The 17,956-nt window shown below is 42.5% G+C and overlaps 1 protein-coding gene across 10 annotated transcripts in view; it reads right to left on the bottom strand.

Moving 5' to 3' along the window:
- satb1b (SATB homeobox 1b) overlaps window positions 1-17,956 on the bottom strand; it is a 123,932-nt gene that overhangs the window by 39,000 nt on the left and 66,976 nt on the right. For 4 of the 10 annotated variants that reach the window (XM_079562225.1, XM_079562222.1, XM_079562220.1 and 1 more), the window contains exons 6-9: window positions 15,677-15,788; window positions 10,595-10,672; window positions 4,982-5,469; window positions 752-964 (exon numbers count right to left, since the gene is read on the bottom strand). In XM_079562225.1, coding sequence (XP_079418351.1) covers window positions 752-964; window positions 4,982-5,469; window positions 10,595-10,672; window positions 15,677-15,788 — 891 coding nt within the window. The remainder of the gene's footprint in view (window positions 1-751; window positions 965-4,981; window positions 5,470-10,594; window positions 10,673-15,676; window positions 15,789-17,956) is intronic. The other 6 variants (XM_079562221.1, XM_079562219.1, XM_079562218.1 and 3 more) reach the window with 4 other exon arrangements.

Here is a 17,956-nt window from a genome sequence, read left to right on the forward strand (position 1 = left end):
TGCTACAGCAAAGTAAAGTGTCAAATGTCTCGAAAAGAGCTTCACTCTGTGAGTCGTGTATCAGTGTTTCAAAGCGACTCTATGGCTCAGAGTGTTTCAGTGTGTTTCAGTGTGACAGCTTTGAGCGGGGTGGCGCTAAATCGGGGATGTTTTCTTGTCCTGACTTTGGCGTCGTGAACCGTAAGTGATAAATAAATGTTTCCCCATTTTACCGCGATCCTATGGTGCATATTTCTGCACCTGGCCGTGGGAAACTATCTCTGACAGAGTGAAATAAAAAGATGGTGTATTGATGTCCTGCCTCGGAGCAGCAGAGCGGCAGGTGACTGGCCCCGCCCACTGAACCACGTTCTAAAGTAAATGACTTTTATTTATTGTCCTGTGATTGGTCGAACCGCCACACGTCTGTTTGAAACTTCCGCACACATTGTTTCGATAGCGTTGGTGCTGCAGTCATTTATGAAAAGTCGCAACAATAAAGTGTCCACAAGAGGTCAGTGCTCACACAGAATGAAGCGGCTCTGAAGCTCCGAGCCTTTAGTGAGTCTTTGGTGAAAGCGTTGACGTGTCACACGGCTTCACTCACCCATCACTAGAGAAGTCCACATTCTAAGGACAGAACTGGGGCTTGCAAAGACGAACTGGCACTTATGTACAGTGTGGAATGTTTATCTGATCACTTCCTGCAGTGGAATAATAAAGTAAGCAGGGACAGTGGCATTGTGAGTGAATAAAAGCAGCAGTGCAGTACCTGGACGGGCCTGTTGGGCGGCGTGCTGATGAGCGGCGCCGTGGCCATGGCGGACGCGGCGGTCAGACTGCGCTCCCTCTCCTCCTGGTAGATGCGGTCGCGTTCGGCTTCAGGCAGCTGCAGAAAGTTCTGCATGGCGCGCAGGTTGACCAGCAGCGACTGGGAGGCGGTTTTGGGGTCCTCCTCTTTGCGCAGGATCTCGGAGAGCAGGCCCTGCGGAGGATCAGGCCAATGGACATCGCTCATCAGAGGTTTGTGGCTGTAAACAGCTTATCGTTTGAATTGGTTTATGACTAATACTGCTATGATTACTGGCTCATATGAACTAAGATCATTTCATTTTCTCATAATGGTGTCCAGAGTGATGAAAACACTGAAGAACCTGGACGTGTTGTTGGTGCTTTGCAAAGTGACAGTGGCTTGGCTTTGGGAGCCTGATGCAAAAAAATGATCAGGTTCAGAGATTTCTTTCAAAAACGGAGAGTCTCCCGTTGGGGTAAATTGGACCCACCAAGCACCAAGCATTCCCAATATTGATCCTAACCACCTCCTATTTGTGCTGTCGATACATGAGTCACAAATTAATATGCCTTACCAGAAAATCATGAGGTGGAATGTGATGGAAAAGTGAACTCAAGAAAACTTGCCGGGAAGGCACCATTATAAGCAAATCAAAAAGGCTGCAGTTTTGTAAGGACTAGGGCTGGGTACTGTTCAACCAAACTAAAAGCAGGTACCAACAAAAATATATCTTTAAAGACCAAGTTTTGATGCTGTCGGCCCAGGGACAGGAGTGAGGGAAGTGACTTGGTTGTTTCAAGAAATAGTATTTTATAGAATAAATGTTTTCTGGTCTAGATGACTAATATTTTAGTATAGGTATCGTTCAGGTATCGGTATTGTAAACTAAGTATCGTTGAAGTACCCAGCCCTAGTAAGGACTAGTCCTCAGCAGAGGACGCCATGTCCCTGTGTCTCCGTTAGACCTTATTGTGTCTAAAAGCTGCTAACATGGTCTGACATTCATGGGACTATTGTCTTAGTTCAGACTTGAGCTTAGATTTGTGGTTTAGACATGGTTTATTTTTTAACGTTTGTGCACCAATAGAAAATACTACGCTAATGTACCGTTAAGATGTAATGTCACAATTTTCGAGCTTTGTAAATATAAATGTGAATCCACTTCAGTTCTGCTCAATACTAAAAGGACTTTTTAAAAGCCAGAGTCAGATAAGAACATGTTGTGTTCTCTCTTAAACATGTCAAAGATCAGTAGACAGATTTGTTGTGTTTTTCTCTCCGATGCAGTGGCCGTAAATGTCCCATCGACTTCCATTTTCGGACCCAGCTGTTTGTGGCTCCGCTGGAGCTGCTGCCGAGTCTCATCAGAGCCTGCTCTGTTCCTCTTCAATACGAGTGGATTCCTTCATTATGCAGCGATGAGACTATTCTGTGTTGTGATTGGGCCTTTTCATCGCGCTCGGGGCCCCCGCGCCGCGCTCGCCGCCTCCGCCACGCACTCCGTCAATAAGGTGTGATTTGGTCATAAAACAAGGTGATGGCGAAAGTACGCTCCATTTTGTGGGATTGATCAGTTTACAAGTGTTAATCAGAGGCGTGTGGGGCTTTTCCCGCCTCGGGTTTTTAGGCTTTCCTTTCACAACCAAAGAGAGCCACTTCTGTAGCCATAACTGCCCCAGGGCTAACGGACAGAATCATGCCTGACAAAACTAATATTGAAATCAAGGCTGCACGCTGTGAGACGGATTTAGCGGATTTATCCAAAAATGTGTAAATGTCAGTCAGATGGCAGCCCTCGGAGTCTGAGCGGTAGATTGAAGCTTCGCTTTGCGTCGCACAGCACTGTGATACAGAGTTAAGGCGATGTATTGTAAAGCTCTAGTTTAGTTACATTAGCACAATTATGAACTGCACCACCCTTATGCATGTTTTTGGAGTAATCATTCAATATTTGGGTTGGTTGTTTGGTGTTCAGCTCAATGACAGCCGATGGATGTTATCCATAATAGAATGACAAAAAAAAGGTACATTTTCTTTTTGACATCACGGTGCAAAATAATAGAATGAGTTTGGAGTTGATATGAAAAGGCCAAGGACAAACGGTAAAAAGAGACTGAAACATCTATTGCTCTCTAAATGCTAAAACAGCATCCTTTCCATTTGAAATGTCGGGATTTGGCTGTGATAGGGATTGATGTGGGAGCCCGGGTGTTGAACCTCCTTCTGTCGCTGAGCGTTGCCAACTTGTCACACTTTTTGATTGAACAACGGCCTTCATTGTGGCCCGGTGCTGTGAGACTAACAATTACACGTACAGAGGTATGTCTGGTGAATTCCACGCGTTCCTGGAGGTGCGGGCGGGTCTGAACGGGTCCAAAATGCGAGGTGATAATGGCGTGGCGCCGCAGCCTCTTCGTTAGACGTAAAGCTTTTGTTATGAGTGTGAGAGCTGCATTCTTCAGAGCCTCATCAGGGGCTTATCGCTCAGCATCGGCCTTTATTCCTCCCCCCGTTTACCTCCTGCAGCCCCTCCCCCAGCGCTTTTATTAACGCACATATGGCAAACAACAAACAGCTAATAAATAAAGGCGGGGAGGGGCTGGGACGTGAGCAGGCGCTATTATCATAGATCCTACACAAGCACTTGCAGAGACTTGGACTGAGATTAGAGGCACGTTTTTGATCAGTCTGTGCTTTGCATGGGTTTAGACACGGCCAAAGTATCGTCATTGTTAAAATGACATCACGAGAAGCTGATTTTGTTTTTCTCAAGTTTCATTTTGATTTAAAAAAAATACGAATCTTACAATGTGTTTACATTAGTACCGGGTCATTAAAGTTTTCTATGCAATAACCCTTCACTTGTTGCCTGCTCTGCTGCTGTGCTGTTTCCAAATGAGTAAAACAAAATGAAAACAAAGATCTGACTCTTTTCAGTGTCGATACTTGTTGTGAGCAAGTTAAAACTTTAGCTCTCTGTGCTACTACTGTTAATCCACGTATTAAACTTAGCCGTAGAGGCCATTTTAGCTGATTGTATATCTAATGTATATCTAATATATATATCTAATTTGGCCTATTGGCTATTCTTGCCTCCGCTTGAACCAACACTTCTGCGTAGATTTAATCCCTATGCGGTCTTCAGCCCTGTCCATGGAGGAATGGAGGACCCCCGCCTACAGGGATTGGACAAGAAGAACTGAAGCTCCAACAAGGTTCTTCTGCTGAGGGACTCCATCGTCCTGTAGCCTGTCCATGGGAGTGGATCTTTCCTGTGGTTCTCCCTGAGGTTTCATTTTTCGCCCACTGGGTTTTTGAGATGTTCCTCGCTGTGTCGGAGAGTCTAAGGGCGGGGGACACCCACGCGGCTCGTCACCACCTGCTGCCGACACTTATTTGGACATTATGTTTGCCTGGATACTTCATTTTCCTGAACTTTACATTGTCTTGTTTATTGTTTTGTTTCATTGTCTTAATGTTTGTACAGTCCTGAGAGGCAACACCCGTGGTGATATTGGGCTGTACAAAACCATTGATTGAATAAGATCGATTCAAACTGTTCACAATGAAGAGCTTTTACTTTGGTGGTGAACAGCACATCTCTGCATGTGAAGCAGTCTGCGTAGCACCGATAGGCGTTTCCACACCCAACGACTGAACGAGGCCGTCCCTGTGATCCTCGTCCCTGCAGACAGAGGAACCCCCTGTCCCCTCTGTGCATGTTTGTACTGTACAGCCTGACCCTACTGTTAGCAAAACAAACTGAAGCATGTGTTCGAAATCGCACTTTTCAAGGTGGAAAATTAACAAGAATAAAGTGGGTGAGTCTAAAGTTTGGATTTGTGTTTGGATTGTGTGCTGTAAATAAATATTTAATAGGACCCGACCAATATATCAGCCGGCTGATACAAGCAAAATGATTATATGATATTAACATGGCTTTGATTTGTGTAAAAAAAAAATAAGAATATCGAGACTTGCTGTGTTTTGCATCGAAAAGAGGAGGGTTAGAGTATTGGTATTGGACCCAAAAATCCATATGGATCGTGCTAAATGCAGTAATGCACATGTACTTGCATCTCCTGGTCCGACTGAAAGTTCTGCCCCTTCAGGAGCTGAAACAGCCAAAGGACTCTCCTGTCTGCAAAAGGTTCTACCACAGTACCACAGTTTGAGAACCAGACGGTGTGGATCTGAGCGTGGCCTCACCTGCGTCCTGTTGAAGGCCACTCTGGCGAACACGGCCTGGGAGATTCCTGCCCTCTTCAGCTCATCGCGGACCCACTGGTAGATCTCGGAGGACACGTCGGTGTTGGAGCCGGTCTGCGGCTCCATGGGCTTGGTGTGGTTGCGGTTGACGGGCGGATGGTTTAGGTACTGCTGCGAGAGCGACTGTTGAGCGAGCAGCCTGTTCACCGCGTACTGTTGGTTCAGGATCTGCGCCATGACCAGCTGCTGGTTGACCAGCTGCGGGCTGATGGGCGTGGACACCAGGCCCGGGTGGTGCAGGCCGGGCAGGGGCTGTCGGCCTCCCCCCTGGCCCCCATGGGAGGGCGGGGCGTGGGACAGGGGTGGCACCGGGGACGAGGGGGTCTGCTCCGCGGTGCTGCCCGGGATGGGCTGCTGCTGCTGGGAGAAGCCAAGGTGATTGTGGTTGGAGCCGGGAGGGGACAGGTCAGAGAGGCCGTCGATCTCTGCTGAAACACACAGAGACAAACCAAGATGAATTTAAACATGAAGTCATGTAAAATAGTTTAAAAATCCATACTTTGGTCACTTCCATTCTGAAGTCCTAATAAACAGGTCAATCTCGTCTATGTTCATAAGTATGAGAAATAGCCAAATTCATTCAAATAAGACAAAATGAAATCAAAATCCATCAATGTGAAGAAAAACAACGTGTCAAGAGGTTTTTGCAGCTTTATGTAAAAATAGTCCCTCACATTTCCCTGTAGTGTGTCGAGTATGGCACACTTACGGAGGCCTATTTTCAGAGAACGCTGCTTTTACGTGTCAACTTTTTCAACCTCAGAAAAGTGCTGACGATGCTGCTCTGTCTGAACACACAAACACTGTTCACTTCCCAGTAAGTTAGAACAACTGCAGCAGAGGAATCCGTTTCAGTGTGACCTCAGACAACTGCACTTTGAATCACCAAAGTCACAATTATTCAGGAATTACAACGCACTCTGTAGACGACGAAATGCCAGCTCTCCATGTAGTAAGTATGTAGTATGTATGTAGTATCTATGTTTTATGTATACAAGCTGCTAACTCAGATATGATGATAACATTTTGTTGACTTGGGACATTATCTAAAATCTAAACTGACATGTTTGGTATGCACGTGACACACAGAATCCCCCCAACAACACTCTGTAAGCCAAATATGGTCATTTTCTTTGTGGAAGTTACCAATCGTCAGAGTACCTGGGGGTATCTTTTCAAATAGCTCTTACTTTTAAAAAACTTTTGTCAGTAAATACACTTTTTTTTTTTAACCTGTAAACAAACTACAAGCTTCTGTATGTGGAACAGTGTGTCATCGTCTGCCGTCCCTCCTCGTTCTGTGATTGGTCCCAAATCCATGCACAGATTTCGGCCATGGTCCCCATGCTGCTGTGCAGTTCCAAATGATTTGAGCGCACAGCAGCATAGGTATTTTTATTTTATTTTTTTAAAGGCCCTTGCCTTATGAAAAAATACATAAAACATATTTTCCTTAAGGTTTGTGGTTAGGGCCTTGTCAAGGTTTAGCTGATTGGTTGTACAGAGTACGATGTTTCACTCTCATGACTTGTGATTGGTTGATGTACAAACTATCCTACGGCTAGGGCAGACAGAGCACAGAGAAGGGGCCCTGTGTGTGGGACCTGCTGGTCCAGGGCTCGGTCTGCGGCTCGTCATGTGGACGGCCCGGGACAGACGAGGCAGTGTGTGCACGCAGCGTGCCCGGGTCACCGTCCCAGACAGAGATCCATGTGCCATCGATCGGAGGAGAAGGCTCGGTGCTTCCATATCATGTCATCAAGAGTGACTTTTGGATTTGATGTTTCCTACTTCCAAGCTAAACTGTTTAGTGTTTTAGATCAATTCAAGAAGAATTTATGATAGTGATCTAAATGCTTTTGGGCCTCTTCAGGTGCCACTCAGGGTCATCTGCAATTATAGACTTTATTCATATTCTTTAGCAATGCGTTTAAGTTGTGTGTTTCGACATGCTTTGCACCCAGTTTCGATAGAATTAGTCTGATTAAGTTCCATTTAAGTCTCATTTTAGGTCCAGATTTGAGAAATATTGGGCGTAATGCTAAAAATTGGACGGTGAGATGAATAGAGAAGTGTCCCAAGGAAACAAAAAGCGGCTGCTAAATAAATGACTAAACGGTGCCCATTTGAAGCAGCATCTTAAATAAAAGCCGGTTTTATAATGTGAATTTCAGTAAACAGCAGCTGCCTGTGTGAATGTTTACGTTCTTAAAAAATCACACACGCGGACATGAAAAGGCGAATCAGAACCGCGCTGGCGTCGGGAGCTGACGGAGTGAGGGGGCAGGAAACAGCTTTAACACCTCAGAAGCCCAACACCACGTTTGTGGAAGCGAAATCAGCCTTTATGGTGAGGGGGGGGGGAAACAGGGATGCGGTTTCTGGAGATGAAAGATTAGGGCCATGGACGTTGTCCCAAAAAAATAATCACAAATAATCGCCTGTTTTTTAACTGTCAGAAGCCGCCAAGACGGGGCTATTGAGCGCAGACAAACGGCGTGGGGGAGAGGAACAGAGGAATGGGGGTAATAATCCTGCGGCGTGATAATCCCTGGCACTGGCGCGGGGGCTCTGATGGTATATGGCGTGGATGTGCGAGCGGACGTGCGTACGCTGCACTGCTGGGGGGCATTGGGAGCCATTTCCATGTCAATGCAGCGAGAGAGAGTGCGGGGAACAGGAGCGTGTTGGGGAGTGCTCCTCCTGTGGAATCCGCCCACAAAGAGGCCGGATTAGGTGCAACAATGGGGCGCGGGCCGGGGGGAGTGCAGTGGGCCGAACAGGGCAGAGAGGATGAAGACCTCAAAGTTTCCTGACTAAAACAGAGACTAAACAAGCTGCACGCTTCAGCTGTGAGGCGCTCAAGGTCAGCAAAAGTAAAAATAAAGTCATTGTACTTGTATAATAGCAAGCTTGAGTTGACAACGTTTGGATTATCTATCGTAGTAGAGATTTTAGAAAAGTAATTTAAACATGTGTTCAAGCTTCTGACTTTAATAGACCTACAACTACCCATTATTGTAGTAATTGATTCATCTGCCAATTATTTTTAGGATGAATCGATCGATTGTTTGGCTGTGACAGGAGTATGAAAACTAGCTTGAGGATTTTGATGGACTAAACTTAACGTGACTGTTCTTGCTTTCTGATTGGATGAGACACAGTCAGATATTTATGAAATTTACAATGTACAAAACACGTTAGGGCTGTGCAATTAATCGAAATTCGATTACGATTTCGATTACAACAGTAAACGATTACAAAATTAGCATAATCGCAAAAAATCTATTATATATATATATTTATTATTTTTTTCATTTTTTTTTTTTTTCAATTTTTTTTTCCAATTTTTTTTTTTTTCATTTTGGGATTTTTGTCACTTTTTTGCTGGATTTTTGTCATTTTTTTTGCTGGATTTTTGTCATTTTTTTGCTGGATTTTTGTCATTTTTTTGCTGGATTATTGTCACTTTTTTGCTGAATTTTTGTCACTTTTTTGCTGGATTTTTGTCACTTTTTTGCTGGATTTTTGTCACTTTTTTGATGGATTTTTGTCACTTTTTTGATGGATTTTTGTCATTTTTTTGCTGGATTTTTTTCTTTTTTTTGCTGGATTTTTGTCACTTTTTTGCTGGATTTTTTTCTTTTTTTGATGGATTTTTGTCACTTTTTTGATGGATTTTTGTCACTTTTTTGATGGATTTTTTTTAAAGGCAACAAATAATCGTTTGAATAATCGTGATTTCAATTATGACAAAAATAATCGTGATTATTATTTTTTCAATAATCGAGCAGCCCTAAAACACGTCATACTTTAAAAACGGTTTTGTATTTACGAGAAAACGATAAATCTATTACTAAAATAGTTCTCAACAATAGAATTTTGACAAGAAGGCACTTCAGAAGAAAGAACTCGATCAACATAAATCATCACAGACATGTACTGTACTCGCTATTCGTCAAAAGTCATTATTATCATGAACTATTGTAACACTCACTCCACTCACTGACTGCTCGGTCGTCTTTAAAAAAGGTAAGAAGCAAAACCTTCGCTTGAACAAATGAATTGAGAAAAGCTGTGTGGATGAAAGGCCGTGTTGTTGCGGGCGGCTCTGTGCGCTGAGAGGAGATTAATTCATCAGTTTGTGCTCTATTAAACTCTAAAGTGCTGGGAGCTGTTTATTGAACCTCAAAGCCATTAGGCCGCGCTCAGCTGCCTCACCTTCTCCAGCGTCTGAGAGGCTGCTTTACATCCAACAGGGTCTTCCACAAATACTGACTTGTTTGGTGTCCACATGCCCGAAAGGCTGTGGCCAAGATGACGCCGTAATCCAAATATGGTCATTTCCTTTGTGGGAGACAGCAGCGGCTAAAACCGGGAGAAATATACACTGGGCGCATGTGCAGACAAAGGGACTAAACTTCCACTCTTTAACAACATGTGCACTTTAGTCGCTCCATAAGACTCCACAGTTAACAAGATCCAAAAGCCTACAGAGCAAATCTTTGTCAATAGTATGTCACAAAACATTTTTTTCCTCTTATCCAAGTCAGCAGTTCATTTTCCCCTGTTCACCTGCAGCGTCTCGCCTTAAGTTCGCTTTCTGCCACACAAAATGAGTCATTTCCGGTCTGGTGTCTGAGAGAGATGGGCCGTCCAGTGAAATCCCTTTTTAAAGTGATAGTCTGTAAGATTACAAAGTGAGAGTAACATTTGAAAACCAACTATCCTCTCCTGATTGGACCTGACAGGCCGGTTCACAGGAAAGCTCGTCTGATTGGTCAAAGTGATGGCCCGTGGATTCTGATTAGTTGCTGAACTCTGGAAAAAGGAAGGACTTTAGAGAAACTATCATCATGTAATTTTACTTAAAGACTAACCGGCGTTTAAAAATGTTATGTATTCCCCCCCCCTACATGTTCCATGTATTTCCCCCCCCCCCTACATGTTCCTCCATGTCCTAATGTGTAGAATGAGCTCAGACCTGTTCACCACAACTGCCTCTAAAATCCTGCACTGTCACTCAGAAAGGTGTTAATTCGGGTCCGAAGTGCCGTCATGCACGAGCTTAATATAGAGGCTGCAGTTACGCGTAAAACCTGAAGTGACAGTAGTGAGTATAAAAATGACCAACTTGCATCTTGTCCCTTTAAGTTATGATACAGGCAGTCAATTATACGCAATCTATTAAATTAGTAAAATAATTAAACTTACAGACTATCACTTAAAAACCTTCCACAAAAGAAAGTGAAAAATCTGCATTCACTCTTTTCTCTTCATCGTTCGAACCGTCTGGGCCCAAATATTCAATTGGAGGAGTTGAAAACGCTTTGTGGCTTTTTATAATCAATGAAATGAAAAGACTGGAACAAATGTCTACTTTCCCTTTGACGCACACAGTCCCCTTTTATCCCCTTTTACCCCCTGTGTGCGCACATGTGGCGTGTGTGTGTGTGTGCGAGTGTGTGTGCGTGTGTGTGCGTGTGCGTGTGCGTGTGTGTGTGTGTGTGTGTATGTGTGTGTGTGCGTGTGGGGCCATGACGGCTGACGTACCTAGTGCATTGGCGCGCGGGCTCTCGCGGAGGACACAGGTGCCCAGGTAGCCCTCCAGCTGAGAGGGTTGCCGCATGCCTGCACAGTCAACAGCATGGACACACACCGTACACACACAACACACACACAACACACACACAGTACACAGGGAGGGGAGAAATAACGCAGGGTTAGTCAGCTACAGTTCCACTTTCAAAGAGCGGTTTGTTAGTAACAAGGTGATTTGACTCTTTTATGACAATAACCAAGTTAACACAGGCAGCAAGTCACAGGTTCTGCTCTCAGTGCCATTCCAATGCTTAAACATGCCATTTTTTATGTGACAAATGCAAACAAATTCTCCATTTCTCATTTGTAAAGCTTTATATCCATTCCAGTAAGCAGGGGATGATTTGAATTGTGGATATTTAAAAGCAAAGTGGGTGCAACCAGATCTTTTTGAGCAAAAAGGTGTTTAAATCTGACAAAACATTTACAAACACTATCAGTGAAATGTGTTTTGGACATAATGTGTGTGTTTTCAATAAACGTCTGGTGTAAAAAAGTAATGGCACAATTTTCCAAAGATGTCAGTAAGACTCTGATGTAAAGCTTTTAGCGGAAACCCTGAATTATAGATTTGCCTTTTAGGTTTTCAAATCAAGTTCACTGGGTACATTCTGCACCTGTCCAGGAGACAGAGGATCCAGATCATGTTAGTAGGGCTGGGTACGGTTAAACGGTTAAACAGTTAAACGGTTAAACCATACCCATACGGCATTGGAACATTTTAGGTACGACCGGTATCGAAAAGCAGGAATTGAAAAACCCCGCCTCTCTTTAGATCCAGGGACGGCATTAAAGGAAGCAACTTGGTTGTTTCAGCTCAAATAAATGATCTTTTCCCCCATTGTTTTTTGCCCAGTGTTTGCCCCATTTGTCCCAATATATTTTTCACCCTTTTTATCTTATTTCTGACCCACCTTTTCTCTTTTTCCAAATTCAAAATCCCTTATTCTAACTCTTTTTTAGTACTAACAATGTCCCCATTCTGCACAATTTCTTGACATTGGAGATGAACCTGACATTGTAAATGTGCAGACCTTGAAATGTATGAAAAGCGCTATATACATAAAGATTGATTGATTGAACAAAAAGTACCGGTACCCAGTCCTACATGTTGGTGGAGTCTTTCACACACATCGAGGCTCCATAAAGAGACTCACATGTTTACCACAGATCTTGTGACTGATTTAAAATAAAGATTCAATTGACTCCAGCCAGTCCGAGAAGACGTTTTAAGGCCGTTTTAAAGCTCAAAAAGCACAACCACAAATGCAAGAGAATCCATGCATTCATCGTCTCTTAATGTTTGCAAACAAACACATAACAGAAGAATGAAGAGAAACGTACAGATCCAAATGCAAATGTCATAAAATGGGCAATTTTTCAGCAAAACTTAGTGTTTTGTAAAAGTGAGAGAAAAGGGAGAGGATTTCATCAGAAGTGCAGTGTTTTGGAGTCATACCTTCTTTGAATGAGTAAAAAAAAGAAGCCAGTTTGAATGCAACTGGAAGCCTTTTAAACCCAGTTTGTAGCAGTTGTTTCTAATTTGTGACCAAAACCCTGTTAAATTCCACTCAGAATCAGCCGTGAGAAAAGGGGGTGGGAGTTTGTGAGGAGACTCCAGTAAATAAAAATGGCCAGCTTGTGTTTCCACTTCCAAAACCAAAAGCTCAGATAAGATAGAGATCAGAAAGAGTTCTGTGAGAGCGTCCTGATACACAGACTCCACAGATCCTCTGACTGATCGGAGCGGCTAATATCTCACACAAATGCATGGCGTTTCCTCTTTTCTATATGAATTACGTAACCTTATTTCCTGGCGGGTTAAAGGGTTTTTTCGAGAGATAATACAAAGCACGCGTTGTTCGGGGGCGTTGATAAAAGATCTAATTGAATTTGAGCGCGAGGCAGTGGCTTGTTACAAGTCATCGCCGTCCTTTGTTGGCGGGAAAAAAAAACAACAAAAAAACTGGAGACTTTCTGAGCATAAACAACGGATAAAAGATTCGGAGAGGCCCAACTCAGCCGCACTGTCTCAGTGGTAATAGATTAATGAGAGATAAAAGTGATTAGATAACGGGACGTGTCGTGAGGACGGCACGAGGAGGAGTTTTCCTCAAAGAACCCATAAAAAAATACAATGTACAATAAAAATGGCCAAATCGCTTTATTTTCGGCGAACAAATCTGAATAATGGACAAAGCCAGGTTTAAACATTTGGGATCTTGTTTTGTTTGTTTGTTTTTGAATAAATTAGTTATTACTGAAAAAAAAAAAAAATGTCATTGTGTATTTTTGTCAAAGACTAAAGAGGAGCGAGAGTGGAATGAAAACCTCATTTGGAGAAAACGGCCCTAAAGTTTAGTAATGTCTATCCCCATTAGATTACAAAATGTTGTTGGGGGGATTCCGAGCGTCACGTGGATATCAAACGTGCGGAGTGTGGCCATGTTCACTTCAGACTTCAGACAACACGCCTTAAACAAACATCTGTTTTTACTCTGACATTAAAGAAAAGAAAACAAGACGCTAATCTCCAAAGTGACCACTGCAGGAACAATCGGTGTTTTCACCTGCAGTGTCTGGACTTAATGAGACATTGGGACATTTGTGGAAATAATGACAAATTCTAAACTGAGACTGGAGCATTTTTGATCAGTACAGAATTCCTCAATATGTGAAAAGTTTGACTAAAACTTTTCTCGATGCTTCAAAGTCATGCCTGTTTGTCAGACGGCAGCTCAAAGACTGAAACATATGTATCAGATGAGTGTTTTCACAGTATTTGGGGACGCAAGAAGCCACAATACATGGCAAAAGCACAGAGTCCAACACTGCAAACACAGCCTGAAATAACAACACTCAAATGTGCAGAAGTTACTTTTAGTTCGACTTCACTGATTTACTTTCGACCTTGTTTTGGGGCTGATTTTGTACTTTTGACGTCATTGTGGGGGATTTGAAAAGAAAAATACTGTTGAAAGGGTTTTGGATAATATCCGTTGTGATATTGAGCAGCTGAATGTAGACTGTATAGGAAATGTTTTCTAAGTTGCACTGAAACCATGACCAGAGCGGATGTGTGATACTAAAGCCAGCGTTGGTTACATTTATCTGTGTGTGGTCAGAGGCACGAGAAGCTGCTAATGGCTGGTCAAAAGATAAAAAGAGCCTGAACAACATAGTAAAGATCAGATTCAAAAGAATGGAGCTTCGATCCCTTGTGTAGCAGGTGGTCTGTGTTTTAGGCTCCTCTGACCACAAACCAAGGCACTAATCTCTGCCCTCCTGGGATAAATCAAGTTTTCTGAATCTGAATCTATTGTTGGCTTTACGTGAGTCTGATCATATACTGTACAGGGAGGGCGATCCCATGATAAAGCAACACAACTACATACTAAGACTGGCATGATCCTGGGAAATGCATTGACAGAAACATAAACCAAATCCTGGAATGGAGGGAAGATACAACAACAAATGTAGAAACAGACGGCAGGTCTAAAAGCTAACGGTTTAACCAAAGGTACACACTGGTCAACCTTTTGAACTAGCTTTCTCCCTGAACATCTTTGTTTTAAAATAGACTAAACTCTCCCTCTACAAAGCTACGCACACGCTGCTAAACTTTCGGGCCGTTTTCTCCAAATGAAGTTTTCATTTCACTCTTTAACAACATCTCCACTTTAGCAGCCCCTACAGACTCCACACTTTACAGGCTTAGGCTAGTTTAATATCTAATTCCTGCCTGATTTATTGAGCTCTGAACCCCAAAAAACAAGGTTTTACAGATTCTTTTTGTCACTAATAATAACTAGTTTATTCACACACAGACGGCGAGGCGTCTTTCCAGTATTATGGCCCTCACCTCTGGACCGGCTTCACTTTGTTCATCTGTACCCAGCTGACTTTGTAACCCAGTGCAATTTATACAGCAAAAGAACTAAAGGAATGTCAAGATTTTCATTTTCATGTATTTAAAGGGGCTAGATGCAAGTTTGCCATTTTATACTACTGCCACATCAGGTCATACGCGTAACTGCAGCCTCTGTATTAAGCTCGTGCATGACGGCACTTCAGACCCGAATTAATACCTTTTTGAGTGACAGTGCAGGATTTTAGAGGCAGTTGTGGTGAACAGGTCTGAGCTCATTCTACACATTAGGACATGGCTGGAACATGTAGGGGAGGAAAATACATTTTTAAACTCCGTCTAGTCCCTTTAAGAAACTTCTATTTAATGCCAGTTTGAATGCTCTTTAATGACATTCAAGGATAGTAAAAAGCCTGTTTTTGACTTGAGGCATAAATGTCAAGTCAGATGGAAGACCTCAGTATCATGTTTACACTTATTTGTCTCTGTATGATGGTTTCAAATCATTTTTACTGTTATACTTTTGTATAGTTATGAAGGTGAAGGTTTTTTTTTTTTTTTTCGGTTTTTTTTTTTTAACTTTCCTTTTTTAGTGCCTCCGTGTGAACGGCCGAGGGGGTCCCCAGGAAGTGATCCAGCGATCGCTTCCTGGGCTCCCTTGATGCCGAGCAATATTCATCCATCTTGTTCTGGACTGGATCCTCTGCTGATCCTGAGCCAGTACAGGATGGATGGATATATACAATATCCGTGTATTCTCTCAAATAATGTAATGTCTCGATTGCGCCTCTCTCCTCAAGTGTGCATGTGTGCGTGACAGAGTGAACGAGTGAGTGGATGAATGCAGTTAAGGGTATGAATGAACAAAGTGTGAGTGACCAATGTGATTTTAACTGTAAATTCAATAAATATATTTGGATAAAGATGGAAGACCTCAGAGATGTGTATCATGATGTTTTGCGATAATGCATATCCCTAATATTTAGCTTTTCTGATTAAGCCTCTAAAAGTACCTGTCCTATTCCCCAGTCCCAGCGCTTTAACTCACCTTCCCTTCCCTTCCCTTCCCGGTGGAATAAAAAACAAACGGGCCGCGCTCTACAGTGACGCGCATCGCGGCTGCACTCGCGGCCCATTGTGCGTGTGCAGCGCGGCGTTCTGCTTACCCATCATGTCTTTTGTCTTCTTGAAATGTTTATACCAGCGCCCGAATTCCTGACACTTCGCCGCCGACACATTTGCATAGTAAGTGCTGTTCACGATGGACGAAATCATGCTCTGGAAAACACAGAGAGAGAGAGAGGAGAGGGAAGGGACTTTAGTTTGGAGGGAAACCTCATGTCAAAGTCATATTCATTTATTTCAACTCATTTGTACGTGCTACTTTGAATACTACTGCAAATACTATCAAAAACCTTGATTTAGAAAAGCTTGTCACGTCGTATGTTTAGAATAATCTCATGAGCCTCGGCAGGTCACTGAGGGTCGTTTTCTGTCCCGTTTTTGCTGCCACTTGTGTCTGGGACAGGCCCATAGACTTTTTAAAGCCATTGTAATGCCCCAAAAATAAAATTCATAATGCTACACATGAGAACAAATCAAGGCATCCCCCCCTTGAAGATTTGTAACCAATTCTGAACCAACATTAGAAATAAAAGTAAATTGGACACTGCAAAATCTGCTGCTGAATGAATTTAGCTGTAAATATTGTATTTTCAATGAACTTATGGAGTAAATCAAATCAAGCAGGGCCATTGTTTTAAAGCCTGACTTTTAATGCCCTGCAGAAAACTCAGCTCAGATTCCCAATCTTTACAGTGGGTTTACGTTTTGTCGGTGAACCTGAAATTTGAAGTGATCTGTTCTAACAAATGAACCAAAAAAAGATGTTTTAAGTCATGTTTTAAACCTTATCCCTGTTTCCAAACCGAAGCTTTTCCGGTCTACAATTACATGGTTTATTCATGCTGGGAGCAACAAGTCAAATGAACGCAGTTTTAAAGCCAAAATACAACATTTTTTATAAGTCACAAAAGCAACAAATGTATTCATTTTTAAAAAAATCACCAAACAGAAAAAAGAGGGTGAGTTTAGATATTTCAGCAACTTTCAAACATGCAACTGACTGCATTTTGGACCATAATTCATCTTCACGGATTAAGAAAATGATTTTCAAATAAACACACATCCAAAAATCACCAAGACACCTGCACTAAAGGATCCATATCCACCTGCTGCAATGCCAGCGCCATTTGGACCAAATCAACCCTAACCCTAGAAGATTTCATTTTCATAGACAAAGCATCAAACCTCAGGTCTCTGCATCATCACTAATTCAAACTCTATTGTACTGTGGTTATTTACTGCACTGTACTGTACTGTATTCTAAAATCAGACGTTTTCATCCCAGTCATATCAGTCATTCCATATTATCAGTCATCATATGCAGCTTCCCACAGAGCACACTGGCTGTTTCTCATTGCCAGGATCCTTCCTCCGTTGCCCACTTTGTTGATGTCCTCGGAGGTGGGCTCCTCCAAAGTGTGTTTCCCCAGAGCGAGCGACTGCGTAAGGTCACGTGTCAAATCATATGATGAAATATCAATCTATGCTTAGAAAAACAACAGTTTTATGAATGAAAGCTGTTTATTAACTGGTTTTGGCCTGAATAAAATAATAACATTTCTGAAAGCAATTTCAAAGATATTTAGCAGGTCCAGTTTATCGCTAATAGCTACAGTTGTAGACTTACGTTAACAGCCACAGGCCTAATGTCTCAATATATATCTACAGTATAAGGCCTTTCATTAAAGGCACACTGTGTAACCTTTTGGACTAAACTGTTGCCATCAGTAAAAAATAGCTCCTTATGACCAGCTCAGAAAATGCTATTACTGCAGTGGGAAATCAAAGAATGGATTTGGATGAGGACCTATAACCTTACCGTTTAAATCTAAAATTCTGCTGACTTATACATATTAGGTAAACATCTCCATGGAAACGAGCTGCAGACATACCCACTCCTGGTAAAGTCACATGTTTGTTTATACATTCATGACTTTTTTTTCAATGGTGAATATATCTGTCATAAAATTAAAGCTTGTATTTCAGTATTATTTATTGGGTAAAATTCTACGTGGTGTAGCTTTAAGATTAATAAACCTAATCTTTACTTTCTTACAACGCTTCCTCCATTGGGTTTATTTTTTGCACAAAACAAAAACATATTTTATTGTTTTCTAAATAAAGTTTGGGCCCAAAAATAATAAGAAAAAACACGGTTGCAGTGCATTGTGGGTAATATTCAACCCTCTGAGGCAGCAGAGGATCCACAGGTGCATCCTGGGTAAATGAGCCAAACGACGGAGGGTCCAAGTGAACTGGAACACCGCTCGTGGCGTGTGATGACGTGGATTCCGTCCTAAGTGGTCGAGACATCCTTGTAA

Source organism: Gobius niger (genome assembly GCF_951799975.1).
Source record: "Gobius niger genome assembly, chromosome: 8".
NCBI classification, from domain to species: Eukaryota; Metazoa; Chordata; class Actinopteri; order Gobiiformes; family Gobiidae; genus Gobius; species Gobius niger.